The sequence below is a fragment of the Meleagris gallopavo genome, chromosome 5, assembly GCF_000146605.3.
Source record: "Meleagris gallopavo isolate NT-WF06-2002-E0010 breed Aviagen turkey brand Nicholas breeding stock chromosome 5, Turkey_5.1, whole genome shotgun sequence".
Classification (NCBI taxonomy): Eukaryota; Metazoa; Chordata; class Aves; order Galliformes; family Phasianidae; genus Meleagris; species Meleagris gallopavo.
The window spans coordinates 28272059-28289946 of record NC_015015.2 but is presented as its reverse complement, the minus strand read 5'-3'; the positions used below and the strand labels follow the sequence as shown (position 1 = coordinate 28289946).

The following is a 17888-nucleotide window of genomic DNA, read 5'->3' as shown; positions in this document are numbered from 1 at the left end:
AGAAAACCAACAGCAAATACTGCCTCCAAATCTAACTGTCTAAAGAAATTCAGACATTAAAAAAAAGTTGCTATTAATTGTATACTGGATTATATTCATGCTTTATATCCTCTGGAATGTGGTGGAGAAAAATGTGACATTACAGCTTTGGGAAGGTGGAATATTTTGAAGAATGTATTTTGTCTTCAAGAATAAGAGCAGTGTTTGTTATCGATGCATCATAAAGTTTTTGAGGCCTTCTATTTGTCCCTTTTTTAGTTACAGATTTTGTAGGAAAAAGGGGATTGGGAATGTTCATTTTCATTGAATTTATTACAATCCAAGATACAAAAGGGAGAAAGCACACGACAAGTGATGTGATTTAACCTTCTTTCGAGCATTTCTTAATTTTAATTAAAATTGCTGTCTCTGAGACTTCTGTATCATTTGTGTGATTTCAAAATTGTTGGATTGTATTTGTAGAACAAATTATTTAAAATTTCTGAAGTCTTCTATCAACTCTGTGATTTACTTAAGTACCAATTTGATGTAGAATTTGGAATGATCAAACCATTTCAATGTATTCTCCGCTTTTTTTTTCTTCCTGAGTTTGGGTCTTCCTGCTCTCACCTTTAGTCATTATTGGCAGTTTGTGGAATAAAAAGATTTTCAGGATGCTTTTCTGCCTTATCACAGAATGGACTGTGATCGCTCTTGTCAGTCTATCATGTACAATTCATTCCAGGTTATTCTCTAACATCAGGGGTCCCTGCATTTCCAGTATTCCACCTTTTGAGATTTCTCAGCTGAACTTCATCTGTTTTTAGAACAAACATTTAGTATTTATTAACCTTGGCATAACCATGTGCATGGACTTAGTGCTGGTAGTTTTTTAGCTTGATTTTTCTAAGGGAAAACAAAAGGAAGGGAAGATAAATGCTGAAGTTAGTGGAAGGAAAATACTGGGGTGTGAGAAATGCATTTACGTGAAGATATTTTGGCATAGGGTGAAGGGGGTCATATTATTTCACTCCATTTTTTAATGGATTATAAGTCTGCTGTAGAGGTGGCCAATGTTAAATTGTTTAAAAAAAAAAAAAAAAGGAACAAGCTTTACTACTTTTCTACTAGTTATGAGTCATCTTATCTTCCCAGGGAGAATCTTAGTATTTGTTTAAAATGATCTTTCTTTTACAGTTGGGAAGAAGCAATAGAACTCTACTAAAATGATTATCTGCAAAAATAGCTTTATCCTTCTGCTTAGTTTTCTGCAAGCTGTTATGGTAATTTACTAGTGGAATCTTTCATTTCCTTATCATATTGCCTAAATCCTTTAATATGCAGTGGCTTCCATGAGAAGCAAAAGATCGCTCTCAGGTACCCAAAAAAACCCTGCTTTCAGTTGAGGTACATGAGGATTTCATGACAGGCAATTGCTAGCAATCTATATGCAAATGCTGTGTATCTCTCCTAGGTATGTACTTACTAGAAAAATACCTGCTTTGCTGTACCACATTATTTCCTATAGGACAAAGTAAGATCAAATGTAATTGTTTTCTTCGCCCATACTATAAATACTTCATACAGTGTTTTCAAAGTTCTCAGCCTACCAAATAAATCCCAGCATGAGTATTAAATACATATTTCTTTATCTAAGTGGTGAGAATGTGATTGTTTTTGTGATAATGATTTTTGTCTGCTTTTGCATATTTTTCTCTGAGGAAATTTTTAGACTTCTCTCATGTTGTTTAATGAGCTGGCTGGTCAAGCATCTGATGCCCCGGTGGGAACTTTCAAAGTCACTGAACACATTTTTACTTAAATCTAGCTGACATTTCTGTCTGTTTGATTTAATGTATGATTTCCATAGTCGGATTACCAATCAGATGGAGCACAGTACAGTCATTCCTGTGTGCTATAAACAAGCACTCATCCAGCAGAAAAGTGGCCTTTTTGCTGTTGCTCTATGTGAAAAGACCATTTTCAGATTCTACTTGCATTTGGGCAGACTTCAGAGTCAGATTTACTTGAAAATAAAATGCATCTATAGTGAAATAGTGAATTAGTCTGTGGTATTTCATTTTTAGCCCATTCCAGAAGCAGTCCCTTTCTCATTTGTAATCTAGTGTTAACTACACTATTACACAGCATAATATAGTATCTACAAGAGATTAATTGTTAACAGTTTTTTTTCTAGAGTATACATTTTCAGATGTTGCCTTATGCATATTTTCTATGCAGTGTTCTGAATGCTGCATTGTCTGATAAAGTTAAATGCCTTTGAGGCCTTAAAATAATTATTATTTTAGAGATATCCTTATTATTTGTATTTAATTTCATTCTCTTCAAAGATCTCAAAATGTTGGCCATATATGTACCTCGTTTCTTGCTGTGAGGTCTACCAATATAAATGGTGAGAGTTTTGAACAATTGTTATTAAATTTGTTCAGTGAAAATCAAAAGTTAAATAATTTTTGTGTCTCATGGAAGGTTCAGCATTTCTCTTACTTACTCTTCTCTTCATCCTGACAGTAAAAAAAAAACCCAAAAAAACAAACAAACAAAAAAAAACCAACCTGCAAGCAAATGCTGAAATGGTTGTACATCAGTTCTCCTCATCCATTTTGTTTCTTTTGGGCTTGCAAGCCCAATTCTGGCTTGCAATCCTAAATTTCTTGCAGATTCCTCTTCTGTGCCTTTGTCTGACTTTGTTAGTAAATAATCTGATAAGTGAGTTGAAGAGGGAGCAGTTTACAGATCAGTGTTTAGGCTGGCCACAGTAACACCCAAAACAATGGTAGGTGTGCCCCACTAAACCAGTTACTGAGACAGTGCATGTGTGCAGTCGTGTTATTTCTGTGAGTTTTTTGAGTTCAGCATGTTGAAGTTAGCCTAATAGGAATTTTAAAAAAAGTTAAAATTAGGTTTACACTGATCTAATTATTGGATCCAGTTTTCAAAAAGATTAAATGTGCTGTCTTCAACATGTATTTCCCTATATGCACCTTGAAATAAGCAAAAATGTTTTCCCAAAGCGTTTTGCAGGCTCTTTTCTGCAGTTTATTGCTGGCACACAGCCAGCGATGTGAGCTCTAGCTTGGCTTTCTCTAGCTGCCAATGTTCTTTTGTGTAGGAAGTTAGCCCAAAATAGTATGTCTTCTTACTGCCTCCTCTCAGGGCACTTTAACAATTTCTGAAAGGTCAGTAGAAACCAGTATCAATTAATGTTGCGCTGTGTGCTCTAATGTGTACTCATACTGGCAGCAGGAAGCAAAGCTCCTTTGACTTCAAATTCTGCTGCCTTTCCCGGGGACGCTCCATGGAGCTGGATCTGTAGGTGCACAATGATTTGCTGACGTCTCATGGATCGCCACTGTGCTGGCCCAATTGGGTTGGCTTCAAGTGCTGTCCTGGTCAGTTTGCTCTAGTAGTAGTAGTAGTGTGTATGCACATGTTCGTTCAGTAGCCTGGGATAACTTGACTATGCCTTCAGAATTAGCAATAGGCAGTCAAGCTCATAGTCATTTGGTCTGCTAAGAAGCATATTCTCCTGCTGCTGTTCTGCTTGGTTTATAAATCAATCAAAAGATCCTAATGGTAGATAATAACTATATTTATGAGATAAATTTAGGGAAAAAAATGAGCAAAAGTTTCTGAGTTTTGCTTTCCTTTTTAGAGTTTCACTGAGAGATTTAGTGACAGCTGAGTATCATTTAGACAGAGTAATCTATCTGAAGAAAGATTAATGGTAATTAAAATGGCATTGGAGAACTTCGGCAAATGACAGCAGCCAAGCTGGCTGTACTGATATTTTTGGAAAACTGACTTCATTGCATTCAACATGACTCATTTATTAAGTTAGAGTCAATAACTCAGCTTCTTATGGCAGTCACTGAAAGTGGAACAGTACATTAAGAGCGTGTTCTTATCTTTGATGAACACTGGGATTATAAAAGTTGAACAGAATTGGTTCTATGCAGGTTCATAAGTGTCTGCACAAGCATGTTGTAGTTATGCAGTGACAATGTATTGCATCCACCTTGAAGGTACATGGACAAAGGAGCAGGGGGGCAAGCCAGTGGAACTATAATGGAAAATAAATTTGTGGCTATTATAACATTATATCCAGAATAAATTATCCTTACTAAAAGAGTTAATTTTTCATTAAACTTCATTATTTTGAATTCTCTTCTGATTTACTAATGGGATATTTGGGCTGTGGTTCATTGTTTCTAGCCTCCATTTGAGCACACTTTCTCCTGGTTTTTAACTTTTCTTAACTTGGATAAAATTCAGACCTTCCCTCTTCCGTGATATTATGATTTGATTTGTGAAATAGTAAAGCTTCCATCTGTTCCAATGCAATTGTATTGACCTTACTTCAGTATAATTCCTGTATTTTCCTAATTTCTGAGGTTGCTCTCACAACTCTTCTTTGAACGTTTTTTTTAATCCTTGATGTGAGCTTTCTCCTAAAGTCTATGCATTACATTTCATCCTGAGATGCACTTTTAGAATAAAAAGTTTCCCCCCAAAAAAGACAAAAACTTTGTATGCTTTCACAAACAGTTATGTGAGTTTTTTCATTTCCTAATTATTTTTATGGAATTTCTGTCTAATCTTTTTGGATTCTCTTCTCAGAGACCTCTGCTAGTTTTGCCCAGTATAAGGTGTAATTCTTTGCTTTTCTTGTGTCAGTTCTAATGACTATATCTGGGAATAATTTTACTTCTTTTCTGCAAAGGGATTAGAGGAATTGGAGTGCCTGTTACTTGCACAGGGTGGGATACAAACCTGATGAGATAGATATGAATATAAATTGTGGGAATTTTCAGATATTATCTGTTGTATACACATACAAATAAACTGGAGCTAACTAGTGTTTGAAATAATTTCATTATTAAATAAAGTTTGGAAGAGGAAGACTTAGAGCATTTAGTCTCTTCAGACGGCTACTTCATCAACTTCATGAAGTAACTGGCTGTATATTTAGCATTGCTCTTGGTTTGTTGTATATTCATTCTGAGAGAAAATGCTACTTGTGCTCTAGCATGCTGGCTGTTGTATTGATCAGCTCAAGAAAAAAGCAATAATAAAAGCAGACTGTGTGAAAGATGAAGATTGAATCTGCATGAAAAATGGATCCCTGTTAAACTGAATTCTGGGCCTTCTAATATGTGCTGTGCTGTGTTATAGCCTGGTATACAAAATGTACTGTAGTGAATGTGTTCTCTTGCTAGCAGATCCTTTGCTTTTCTGATTGCGGTGTAATTACTTCTTGAAATACTACAATCAAAAGAAATTAATGTAAAATGTTTTAATAGTCTGTGAACAAAATCAATCTGCAAGAAAAATTGCTTTCAAGAAAATGAAAAAAATGACTGCCAAGTGCTCATATTTAGCCAGTCACTGTTGTGTATCGCTCATTCTGTAGGTACCTTGCATAACTGAAATCTGCCTGACCTCTGTTCTTTAAAGTGTCAGCGCTCAAGTTGAGGATTTGCAAAATAACATGTGAACTTTAAGATAGGGTACAATTAATAGTGACATGTAAATGTAATTCAGATAAATCTTTGAAATCTTATATTGCTGTTGTTTTTTATGATTCATCTCAATGTTTTTTGTTTCTCTCTGTAACTTTTTAATGTATATGTTTGTCACAATGGGCTTATGCTTCTTGGAGATATTTGAGACCTATCGGTAGGCCTACATGTGTGACCTACTATAGGGAACCTATTTTAGCAGAAGGATTGGACTCTATGATCTCGAGGCCCCTTCCAACATTTGCAGTTCTGTGATCTGATTGTGGGACATTTATAATAATGATATGGTAACACAAAACTGAGCAATTTAAAATTTGTTTTCAGACTACTTAACACGAGGCTGGAATAAACTGGGATTTATGACATTTGAGTGAAGAGTATGCAATGTGTTTCGCAACTACTTCTGCTTCCAACAAACTAGTTTGATGATTGAACTGTATGGTGTAATATTTTGTTTCTGAAATTGAAACAGACCTTAAAGATTTATCTGTTACTGTTAAAATACTTACAGGCTGCCAAATACACAGCTTAAATCATTTTTTTCCTCATAGATAGCTAGTTACGTAGTAAAATCAATTCTTTGCCTCACACATACAGTAATTACAACCAGCAGAAGAGTTCAGACTGTGTTAACTGGATCCTGCTGATTTGTGGGCTACCTTTAAAATTTTGTGAAACTCACTGCCAAATTTTGTACACAAAGTCAAATGTCTTCATTATGTTCCTCTGTATTACCAAATTTCCATGGCAATACTGGATCTCTCTTGCAGTAAATATAAATGAAGGAAAATCTTATGTTCTGAAATGAAGAAAGGATTATGGACTCTGAAGCATTTACAGAATTGTATATTTGTTCTTTTTTCAGTTTCAAATTTGGTATTATTTATTTATGTAGCCTGGATTTCCAAGCTATAGATTTCCTTGTAAAATTGAAAATGTATTTTAGATGTGGAGAGTTGGAGCTAAAGGTGCAAGGCTATTTAAACAGCATATCTTTTAATGTATTTTTCATTTTCAAAACTATGAAATTGTGATAAACCAACATTTTGAATGTCATCGCATTTTGCTATTTTGTGTATAAGGAAAATATCCAATTCATTAATGTACAACAACTACTTTAAAATGTACCACCATTTTGATTGTAACTTGGTGAGTTTTAGAGTATGGTAAATTCTTGACACAAACTTTGCAGAAATGTTTGCAGAAAATGATGCTCATTAATGCTTTAAGCAAGCTAGATGAGTTTACTGAGTCAGTTATTGCTTTCATTTAGTTTTTTTCCTGATGTTATGCAACTAGTAAAGGATTTCCTACTAGTGGATTTCTGGTAGGAGATGCTCTGTCTTTTCCTTCTGCTAGGGGATGCAAAGATGTAGAAGTTAACATTTGGGTACTTCTGACATGAATGGATCAGAAACAGTTAAAAAAAACCCACATTCTTACAGGCCGCATGCCAGTAGCAATCAGGTGTAACTCATGTTCATGACATTGAGCCATCCTTTGGCATGGTGCTAAAGGAAGCCTTTATCATGGTGTTAAAAGCAATTTTATTTCTTATTTTTTTACAGCTATCCCTGGCAATGACCTTAGAACAAAGATCAGCTACAGTTAAAAGTAAAACCTCACGTTTTTACTTGCAGTAGCAAAAAAAAAATCTCTTGGTTCTCTGCAATGTTCAGTAGTTCTTGTTCTCTTCAGTGTCTGCAGAGGAAGTTGCAGAGGACATAGGAAAGGCTATATTTTCTGACTGTCCACGATAAATTTGAATGCTGTAGCATCTGGAGATCTTGGTAATCATAGCTGATGCTATTTGGAGCACTGGTGAACTTTGGTACTGACTTTTCCTATGCAGACTTCTTTTTCTGTCTGAAGCTTTCAAACTGTTCATTTCTGAGAGTGACTGTAGAAATATTGACATGCTGGATTTACAGGGAAAATCTTAATGTATTTTCTCTGTTACTCTCTGTTTCCCTTTTTAGGTTGAGTAAGCAATGTGTATAACAATTTCAAGATGGAATATAAGGAAACACATCTGTGTAGAAATGTTGACAATTGTAAGGAAAAATCACATAACATGAGGATATGCATACAAATACACATTTGATAACTGTCTACTGCTTTACAGTAAATATTTTCTTATCTGATTTCCATTTCTGTAGAACCCAGAAAATGTCTAGTGTTGTTGCGCAGAGCCAGCAGGAAGGTCATTAATGCTGTTATATTTTTAGGTCTGAATTGTCACTATCAATGATGCTGCTTCATGAAATAAAAGAAGCCATGTTTGCATGTCTCTGGGGAAAATACAGTAGTAACCACCAAATATTAACCACCATGTATGCTACATGGTCTTTATTCTTCCTTAGTGCGTGGATGATTATTTACCATAAGCTTTTGCAGGATGCAGACGGAAAAATTGCCTTTTATCGTAGCTTTTCAGCAAATTGAATGTGAAACAAAAAAAACCCAGTTTTTCTGTATCAGTGCTAATGATTTCACTTTGTGATTAGTGCTTGTGAACATGAAGCTGTAGAAACTGTGAGGTCTTTGAGGTTTGTACAGTTAGAAAATTTCAGTTTCTGGAATTGCATTTGTATGCACGTAAGGTACACTAACAACTTGGTAAAATACTGACACAAAGCACGTCAGGTCTAAAATATTTAAACTCTTCCATACAGCTTAGAAAAGAAGTAAAATGGCTAATGTCAGTTAATGTACTTTATAACATCCTGGCAATGGTAGTTCTGCTTGGTTGACCTATTTCTTACTGTGGAGCTTAGTGAAGGACATTGTGTATCTGAATGCTTATTTTAATGACATGAAGGAAAAAGGTGTTGAGGTTGCTTTGGCCCTTTTTTAATTTAATTTAATTTTTTTGCTGTTGTTTTGGGCTTGGGTGGATTTTAGCTTTGAATTGACAAGTGGGATTTTTTGTGTTTTGAAGTGGGTCACAGCACTGTTAACATGCTGTCCTTTGTGCTTTTGATTCTGAGAATATTTTCTTCTCTCAATTCCAGATTGGGTGGGACTATATCTGCATACAAGATAGTGCCAGATGAAATAGAAGAAATCAAGGTACAGTATTACTGCCTTTCAAAACTGATTTTTTTTTTGCTTGGAGAATTACAGAAATGTTGCATAGAAAGCCACATTATTTCTTGCTTTGAGATGCCCCAAATGTACATAGCCTGTCTTTACTACCTGTTTGACAAAATCTGAAGACCGAAAACAAGAATGATCATAAATATTGCTTATCTGAATTGATTGCTTATCTGAAAAAAATCCCATAACTTAAAAAAATTAATAAATTAAAACTTGTTCTTTCCAGACATTTATAGTCCTTGTTTTAATTGAAAAATATGTATTCGGTAATTATTAATCTTGGTATTCGTTTATACATCCAAAACATTAAGAACTGTACATTAAAATCTTAAAATTGTTTAATAGGAAATAACGGTTAATACTAGTTTCCTTCAACTGTACGAATTGATGAATATATTTACACTGCTGAAACATTTTATCATCCACTCGATTTTAATCTAGTATCACAGAATAATAAAAAATAAAAACCTAGATGTGATGTCTGTAGTAAAGTTCTTAGATTTTTTAAAGTTCTTAGGCATTTTAAGTGGACTTTGGCAGGATTGATGCCAAAAATTTCTGTAATTCAGTGCATCTGTGTTTAGATATCTGAAGACAGGTGCAGGACTATTGTGAACATTAGCATAATAATAATAAATAAATAAATATTTAGAGTTCTTTTGCTTCTGAAATCAAAACCATGACCAATTCTTTCAGTATTATTTGCGCCTTAAAGAGGATAAAATTAAATCTTTGGTACTCAGAATCATCAAAAGCTTTTTGATTTGGAAGGATGACAACAATGGATTTACATTCAATGCAATGTTCATTATTATGGACTTCATTTTAACTGAATCCACTTCAGCAATTTATATCAGTTCTTAAATGGGAGTGCTATGTGGGAATTTAGCTTAAATCTGCTAACGTGGTTTCTGTAATTGATGCTTTATTCCTTTCAGTTGGCACTCAGTTATTCTGACCTATTGCTTGTTCATTATTATTTTATTGTGCTTTTTGTATATTTGTTTTCATCTGTGCAAAGAGATTCAGTAGTATAAAATACAGTAAATGGAAGTGGTTGCAGAATTGTTTGATCTGGACGTGACTTCATGATATGTAAAGTTGTGAGGATTTATTCTTATTCAGTTAACATCAAACCCAATATAAGCAAATACAGTGCATCTGCTTCGAAATCAAAGCCATCACTTCATGATCAAAGTTTTTCCCACCTCCAATATACATGGGCTCCCTTATTTTAAATTCCTAAGAGGAACATGACTGATGAGTTTAGATCCAACATTTAGAATTGGGCAGTAGAAGAGAAGAAAGAAGGTTTACAAAACTTACTGAAGTTGACTGATATTTTCCTAGCATTCAGAAAACTGTACCAAAACTGTAAAAACAAAAATAATCTTAAACCACAGACTTTGTCCTTTTATATATAAAAAAAAAAAGGACAATAGATTTGGATTTCTTGAAGTTGAAGGTAGTATTTCTGGCTTTATTGTGCAAGCTGTGTTCAGTTAATGAAGAAAAATGGAGTGCTAGGAAATAAGAAATATATTTTTTAGGAACTTATAGAATTAGGTATGCTTGTTAGTCAGAGATTTGGTTTTTTTCCAATTGCCTGCTGAAGAAGGAGGTTTGTTCTGATTTTTCATCTCTGTCTCACTTAGCTGATGTTTAAATGCCTGAAACTGTAGAGAACAGCAAAAGGGTTATGAACCTTCATCATTGATTTCTGTTAAACCAGCATGTAAGTGTGAAGGGAAGATTGTATTGTTCTAAATCAGATCTGATAGGAAAAAAACACTTGCATTTCTTGTTTGTGGCAGCTGTCTTGTCTTGTTCAGGTAATGCTTTTTTAGTTGTGACAGAATTCAGCCACCCCATCATACCTTATGTGATTGAACTTCTGAAACTGTTATGCAGTGTCTGTTTCATTTGAAAAAGGCACGGCTGGAAGATGCTGTGACACAGCAGCAGTGAGTATAATAGACAAATCTATATTGAAATGGAAGGCTGTTTGTGTGCATATTTTGAATAACAGCTACCAAACAGGGAGACTGACCATCCTTGCAGTAAAGACAGAGGAGTCTTAACTTCAGAAACATTTTCCAAGCAGATTAGAGTGGAAAAAGAATTAATACAAGACAAAGCAAGTGAGGTTATTGGAATGTTACAAGATGATGTAATCTTCTTCCAAGCACAACAGTTCAGAGATATTTCATCTGAGAACTATCCCTCCCTTATTTAAACATGAAATATTAAGAGAGTTAACTTGGTAGAATATGCAAGAAGAATAGTTCTGCTTTTATTATATGATTTATTTTGACAGGTTGCTGAATTAAATTAAAGGAGTTTGAATAATCATGTTTTCTGATCTCAAAAAATAAACTGCTTGCTTAAATGGCAAAGGAGGATACTTTATTAGGCAGAGAACAATAATTATCATGACAAATAAATAAGTAATTTTGACAGCATTTCCATATATTCTAGAAAAGGTGGTAGATTAACCTCTTTTACAGCTCAAAATAGCTTATGAGGAAAATGAGTACAGATTTACTGATTTCACTGATGCATGTAATTACTTCTTAGGTGGGGTACTGTTGTAAAAATAGATTCTCTCTCAGTTTGGAAAAAGGATAAACTCTGTAAGCATTAGTATACTTGTCAGTTGAAATATGTCCAGCGAAGTTTAAAAAAAAAAAACAACACAAAACCTGCGTAATGTGCCTCTGCGTGTGCGCGCATGTATATATATATGTGTGTATTTATAAGAGTTTACTTGTCCACATCACAGTATTCAGTAAATTTTAGTATGTTTACAGTTTCCATCGTGGAGTGTTCAGAATGTAGTCATCCTTGCATTTGAGTCCATATAAATGATTTTACTATGTGTATATTTGTACTGTGAGAACATATATTGTTTATGACTACAGAATATTGTCTATATACGTGTGTGCATATTTCTTCGAATGAGTATTTGGTCAATGCTGGGTAAAATCAAGCTGTGCTTCCTTGTTACAAAAGTTATGTAGTGACTTGGATAGGTATAGACATACGAATTAGGAGCATTTACGACAGAAGAAATAGTGTGTGCCCTATCCACCCTCCTGCACGTTTATCAGGGTTGGGAAGAATTGAGTGGAACTAATTGCCACTGCAGTTTCTCAGCACCTACATCGGTCTGGAACTGGATATGATGCAACTTGGGTTGCCTGTTCTTGCATCACAGGTGATAGGTTCACAAAGTGAGAGCATTCAAATGGTGATTGTGTGAAGATAACCATCACAGGTTCCCCCCTCAGAACTCTTCTAGAAGATAGAAATGTCTTCTATAACAGGATCTTCAGGAACAGTGCTTCGGTCAGAGAAACTATCAGAGCAGGAAAACTGGAGTGGATGCATACCTGTCATTTTTTCATTCCTGTCATTTCTCTACATTAGTTAAAGCAATAACACTTCACTTTCAATACTTGCTGCCTTTGGAATACTGCAGGAACTGATGAAGTCACGAAGCATAAGAATCACAGCATATTTCTGAGAAAGCGTAATTGTTTGGACTTTCTTTAGACATCTGTTTTCAGCAAAATTACTGTCCTGTAAGCAATGTTCCTTACAAACTTGAAAAAATACATTGGCTGATTTGAGCCTTGTTCGTTCACTGTAGTTCTATGTTGTGCCTAGAGGAGAGCTCTTCTAGGCCAAATAATGTAATGTACGCGGGGACTGGAAAGCATCAGGCAACACTTGTCTTGGAGAGCATCTTTAGATTGGAGGCGTAAAAAGAGCAAACAAACAAAAAACACTTTGTAGCAAACTTAACGTTTCTTTATTTCTATTTAGTGACAAACAGTGCTATTTTGCTCGTGATGGTGCTTTAAGAGAAAAGAGCAATTTATGGCTATTATTGATAAGAGTGTTTTTGTTTTGTATCTGTACATAGTTTCATATGCAAACAGTAATGTCTTTTGGTTTACAGTACCATGATGTGCTTTTTTTAGTTGCAGTATTCTGTCATAAATATACGATGTTGTGAAGGGTAGTTCTTCAAGAGCAAGACTTTATGAATGAAATTTCTTAAAAATATTTGATTTGCTCGAATTTGCAAGTCAGCAGAGACAAATATAAATGCTTTCCCATATATTTTTCATGTAGGATTGCATGCCTCTTACTGTCTTCTCAACACCATAAATGAATGTGACAGCAAGTGTCAAAAAGTAAAACACGTTGGCAATGAGTTTCATTCTTGTAATACTTGAGCTCTGAAACAGATATTTTAGTGTAGAGAATGAGATTAGACTGTTACTTCTTCTGGTGGTAAATTTTGAGTAATCTTTTTTTAGAACTGTGTTCTGTTATTGGTTGTAAATTTAAATGTAAAGAACTTATGGGCAAGGATCAGTTTTGTTTTAAGTCCATTTGTCCACTCTTTCACACACAGATATGCTTTATACTCATCAGAAAACACCTGTAATTTTTCTCTAGTTGATCTTCAAATGAAAGCATATATGCATGACATCTTAAAGGCTACATTCAAAGGCTCTTTCCCAGAGTAATGATAATTCTCTTTTCTTAGAAGCATGTTCCTTTATTGGTCTAATATGAGAAAAATTCAGTTCTTAAAGGTCAGTTACTTTAGATGACCAATGAATTTGTGAGGTTTTAACTTTCCCACATGATCATATTAATGAACTTATGAAGAAAACTCATTCAGTGTTAGTGCCAACTGCCTTTCAGAGCAAGGATGGACTTCAATTAAAAAAAAAAAAAAGTTATTTGAAATGGTTGCAAATAAAATCAGTCTATCCAGAAGCATTCTCTGAGATCATCTGCTTTGTAGACCCCGTGGCATCACATGCCTACATAATATTGTACGCTAGAATCTTCCTAATATGCTGATAGGAGTAGCTGATGAAACTTACGCAAACTGTGGGCAGAAAAGAGACATTGGCCATGATGCCTCAGAGCATTTTCTGTTTATCAATGTGTGGAAAAATAAGTAGCAATTTGTCAGCTAGTGTGTTTTTGTTGTCCTGTGTTACACTGCATACTGGCTTAGAATGTGGACTTTCAATGCCAGGCTTGGCTGGGGTACTGGAACTAACGTCCAGGCACGCTCTTACTCCAACGCAATATGAGTGTTTCTATACTACTTCTATTTTGGCAGGGTCAGGCTTTTTTCTTTGTTGTTGTTATTTTCGGTCATTGTGGATATCAGCTTTGACTCTTGGATTTTTTCTTCTGCTCTGGTAGGATTGAGACTTTTTGATCAAAGAAGAACATGACTGTTCTCCATGTCCAGCTATTTCTATTTCGAAGTTTTGTTTAGAAGGTGCTTAGGAAGCACTTAAAGGGCTTAATTTACAGGAATTAAATCTGTTTCTTTAATCCTCTGTGGAATATGGATATTCATGGCTTTCATAGATCTCTCAACTAAAAAATCATATGTACGAAAGTAATGTAAATGCAGAGATGACCGAGGTCTGTGTAACAGTTCCTTTATTGTAGGACAAAAGATTTCAGCTCTGCCCTTGTGGATGTTCCTGATATTTGATGGGATTTCTTTTAGGCTCATGGAGTTGCTGCCATTATCACTATTATTGACATATTCCATTTTTCCCCTTTACCTTACTATACTGTCTGAGAGAGATGAATGATGTAAACCCAGCAAATGGGGGAAGTTAAGCATCCATTCCTTTTGGCATCTACTGCTGAGGAGGATGATCAACTCTTTATGTTATTTGGAAGGCAGCAGATATTTAGGGATGGCCCAAATTTCTTTACATCTCTTAGTATTGAGCTCTGATCACTGTTGTGACAAAGTGTATATCAAGCACTCTTCTGCTTTTCTGGCAAGGTCTCCAGTTGCCTAGTGCTCTGAACTAAGTGGACTAAGTATACTCTCTAACTTCCCACATGATGATATAGATTACCACTTGGTTTTCTGCTGTTCTCAATTTGCATTTCACAGGCACTCCTTGGAGAACTCATGGCTCCAGACATGAAGTTGAAATGCCACATAATCTTTTTAGCAATATTATTATTTACTTTCCAAAGCAAGCAAAACAGTTCTTTAGTTCTGTAATGAGAGAAGTGTCTCTAGGATGAAAGGGAAAGAATAGCTGAAACTTAATTGACCAGACAAATCAGGATACTGATGATATTTCAAGCCTTTCTGGTTAGTCAAAACTTATGCATTCTCAGTACTGTTGCCTTTATGAGAAGAGATTAATGTTCCTCAGATTGTTCACTGCTAAGGTTCTGTTTGCCTATAAAACTTTCTTACAAATGAACATTAGAAATGAGAAACAAACAGTAAGAGGTGATACTCTTGTTCACAAATCTCTTCTTGTTTTTCAGCAAGCTTAAATTAAAAAAGAAATCTTTGCTTTGCTTTTGTCTGTGACCATAGTAACCAATTTTCAATGAATTTCCTCCTGGCTTTCTTTCATTTTCAGTTTTTGCTATATATATATATCTCTGTATTATCACCTGGAATCTAGTTATGTTTTGAGACGTTTTCTTGTTCCTCTCGTAAGATCCAGAGTAGTGGGGAATGCTTTCTGTAGCTTCTGTTCTCACTCTTCTTGGGTAGGATCTCACTTAGCCTGAATGAAATGAGAAAACATGGATTAGCTTCATTAAACACCAGATTGCTTTTAGCAAGTAAAACAATCCTAAATAAAAGCCCTTGTCATTTTCCATGTGGCCTGTTGCATTAAGTTTTGTTTCATTATATTTGCCCCATAAGTATGTATTCCAGTAACTCTGTTTTAGAGATCTATCAAAGAAATGTAATGCTATCTCTTCACATCTGGTGGCATGACCTGTTTTACCTTTTTTTTTTTTGTTTTTTGCACTAAATAGTTTTCTCTTAAATTCTTTATTTTGGGATTGCCAAAAGAGATGAGTGTTGGTAGTGTGTATGTACATGTGTGTATTCATATATGTGTATATATATATATATATGAAGAAAAGGAGATCAGTTGTTTATTAAAAGGAACTTTCATGTTCTACAGCTGTTTAAAGATGGTCTCATAATGGTTTCATAGTGATGTTACTAGAAGTGAAGTTACTAGATGTAGAGAGATTGAGTGTAATTAAGTACACTGAATTCAATAACTGAATTATAAAACATGTAAAGCAAGTCAATGTTGTGATGTGTATAGAAGGTGTGAAAAATCCTGAATTTGCATGTAAAATAGCAGATGTTGGTTGGACTACTGGAGTCAAGGAATGAGGTCTGAGAATTGTGCTAGTGTGCTTACTATTAGCTCAGTGTTCAGGAGCAATTGGAAAAAAAAGTGAGTAATTAGGAAAGGAACAGTTATCAGGACATAAGACCTTATCTGTTATCTGTGAGCCTCGGTGTCCCACCGTATGCAGTGGTGTGTGGAGGTCTGATCCCTCAGTCGCAACAATGGCACAATAGGGCTAAAATGATTTAGCATCAAGGTGTAAGAATGATCTAATTTATAGCACCACTTGCATATGAAGAATGTATAAAGACAGTGAAACTGATATAACAAATGGAACAAGAAGTGGTTCCTTTCTAGACTTACTGCAAATTTTAAATAACCTCTCATGCTTGATTTATGCAAATTGTAAGACTGAAAGCAGATTTTCAAGCTTTGACTGTATATATTCTATTGGTTGATAATTTACTTATTTTAAGGCAGTAAAGAATGAAATTCTTAATAATAGGTTTTTCCTAAAATTGCTGAAGTTGAAACCTTACTTCATCATAACACAGCAGTCATTTCTTCCTCAGAAACTGGTTTGATTGATTGCATTTTTTCTGAAAAAAAGATATATAGCTGATAGACTACAGAAAATTCAACTAAAATAGTGGAGTTTATTTTGCTTTCATAGAATGCTTTCTGTCTGGGTTCTTTTTTATGTTATGTTTTAATAACTTGATTGGGAAAATATGTTAGGAAGACACTAAAGATGACATGTGCCTCCCTGTGGTATGCAAACCTGTAATCTATATTAAGATAGTGATGCTTAATATTTGAATATGTTTACACCTAATTAAATGTTTCTGATGATTAAAATTTTTGTGATACCTTAATCCTACTTGCCATTATTTACCCTATCACATTTCTAATCCACTGACTAAAACAGCAGAGGAAAAATCCGAACTTCTTGAAAATTTCATAATAGAGGCATTTTGTTTGCTCAGATACTTTTATTGTCAGATGCAAAAGATGGATGTAGATGAGATTTCATACAGATGAAGCTATATTTGAGAATGTACATAAAATGGAAAGGTTTAAATGAATTCTCTGTGTTATTGAGTATGCTAGATAAGTGTCTCATCTCACCTCTGATGGTACAACAGAGTTCGAATGTTGACTGTTGATCTGCTAGGCTTACACAAATTGATTTCCTTTAGCTAAACAAAATCAGTGCAAAAAATATGGAGTTATAGTTTGAAATGCTTTCCTTAACCCTAGCCATCAAATTCCCACTGCCAAGAACTGGACATTTATCTTGGGCTGTGTCTAGTTATCATTTCCTCCAAATAGATGCAACTCTATATAGTAAAGCATCTGCTGCTGGGAAGTCAACATTTATATTGGATTCAGTATGTTTCATTTGAAACAGCTTCTAGTATGATTCTGTGAACTGTGTGTCTTTTAGCAGCTGGAGTGGATTACATATGCTGTTGAAGTTCATCTTCCAAATAAATTTAACCTGAAAGGATTCCGGTTCGTATATTTAAAGCCTACTTTGTGATATGAACCAAAGTCTGGGAAGCAGGCAGCTGTCAAAAGTATATAGCTGTCTTGGACTAGCAGGCTGTAGTAGACATGTCCTCAGCCTCCAGGACATTCTCATAGTACGATATATTAAAGTTACAGATGATCAGAGATTAGTAATATAGTGCCATCATTCCCAATGCACTGCTACTGCCTAAGCTTCATATTTGAGAGTGCCCAGCCATGCTGGCAGGCTGTCTCAAACAAAATGATAGTGTAGACCAGTGATGTCCAAACTTATTTGATGTGCACTCCTAGTAGTAAAACATTTGAGAACATGCACCCCCAGTACGTGTATATTTATTTATCTTTAAATTATACACATCTGCTATTAAAGTTCTAATTTTTTTTCCTGCATGGTAGTGGATCATCTTGTATATCTCCTAGAGTGTGTGCAGTCCAGATTGGAAATCTCTAGCCTCAGTTGTTGAAATAATTTACTGGTTCAGGGAGCATCACAACAGTAAACAATGAAAATAGCCATGATTCTTTTTAGCTGGTTTCTAGGCTGCTCAGT

At 34.9% G+C, this 17888-nt stretch overlaps 1 protein-coding gene across 11 annotated transcripts in view; it reads left to right on the top strand.

The window, feature by feature from the left end:
* The window catches only part of GPHN (gephyrin), a 227754-nt gene that overhangs the window by 64808 nt on the left and 145058 nt on the right, over positions 1-17888 (top strand). For all 11 annotated transcript variants that reach the window (XM_031553589.1, XM_031553587.1, XM_031553583.1 and 8 more), the window contains exon 3: positions 8537-8594. In XM_031553589.1, the coding sequence (XP_031409449.1) occupies positions 8537-8594 (58 nt within the window). The remainder of the gene's footprint in view (positions 1-8536; positions 8595-17888) is intronic.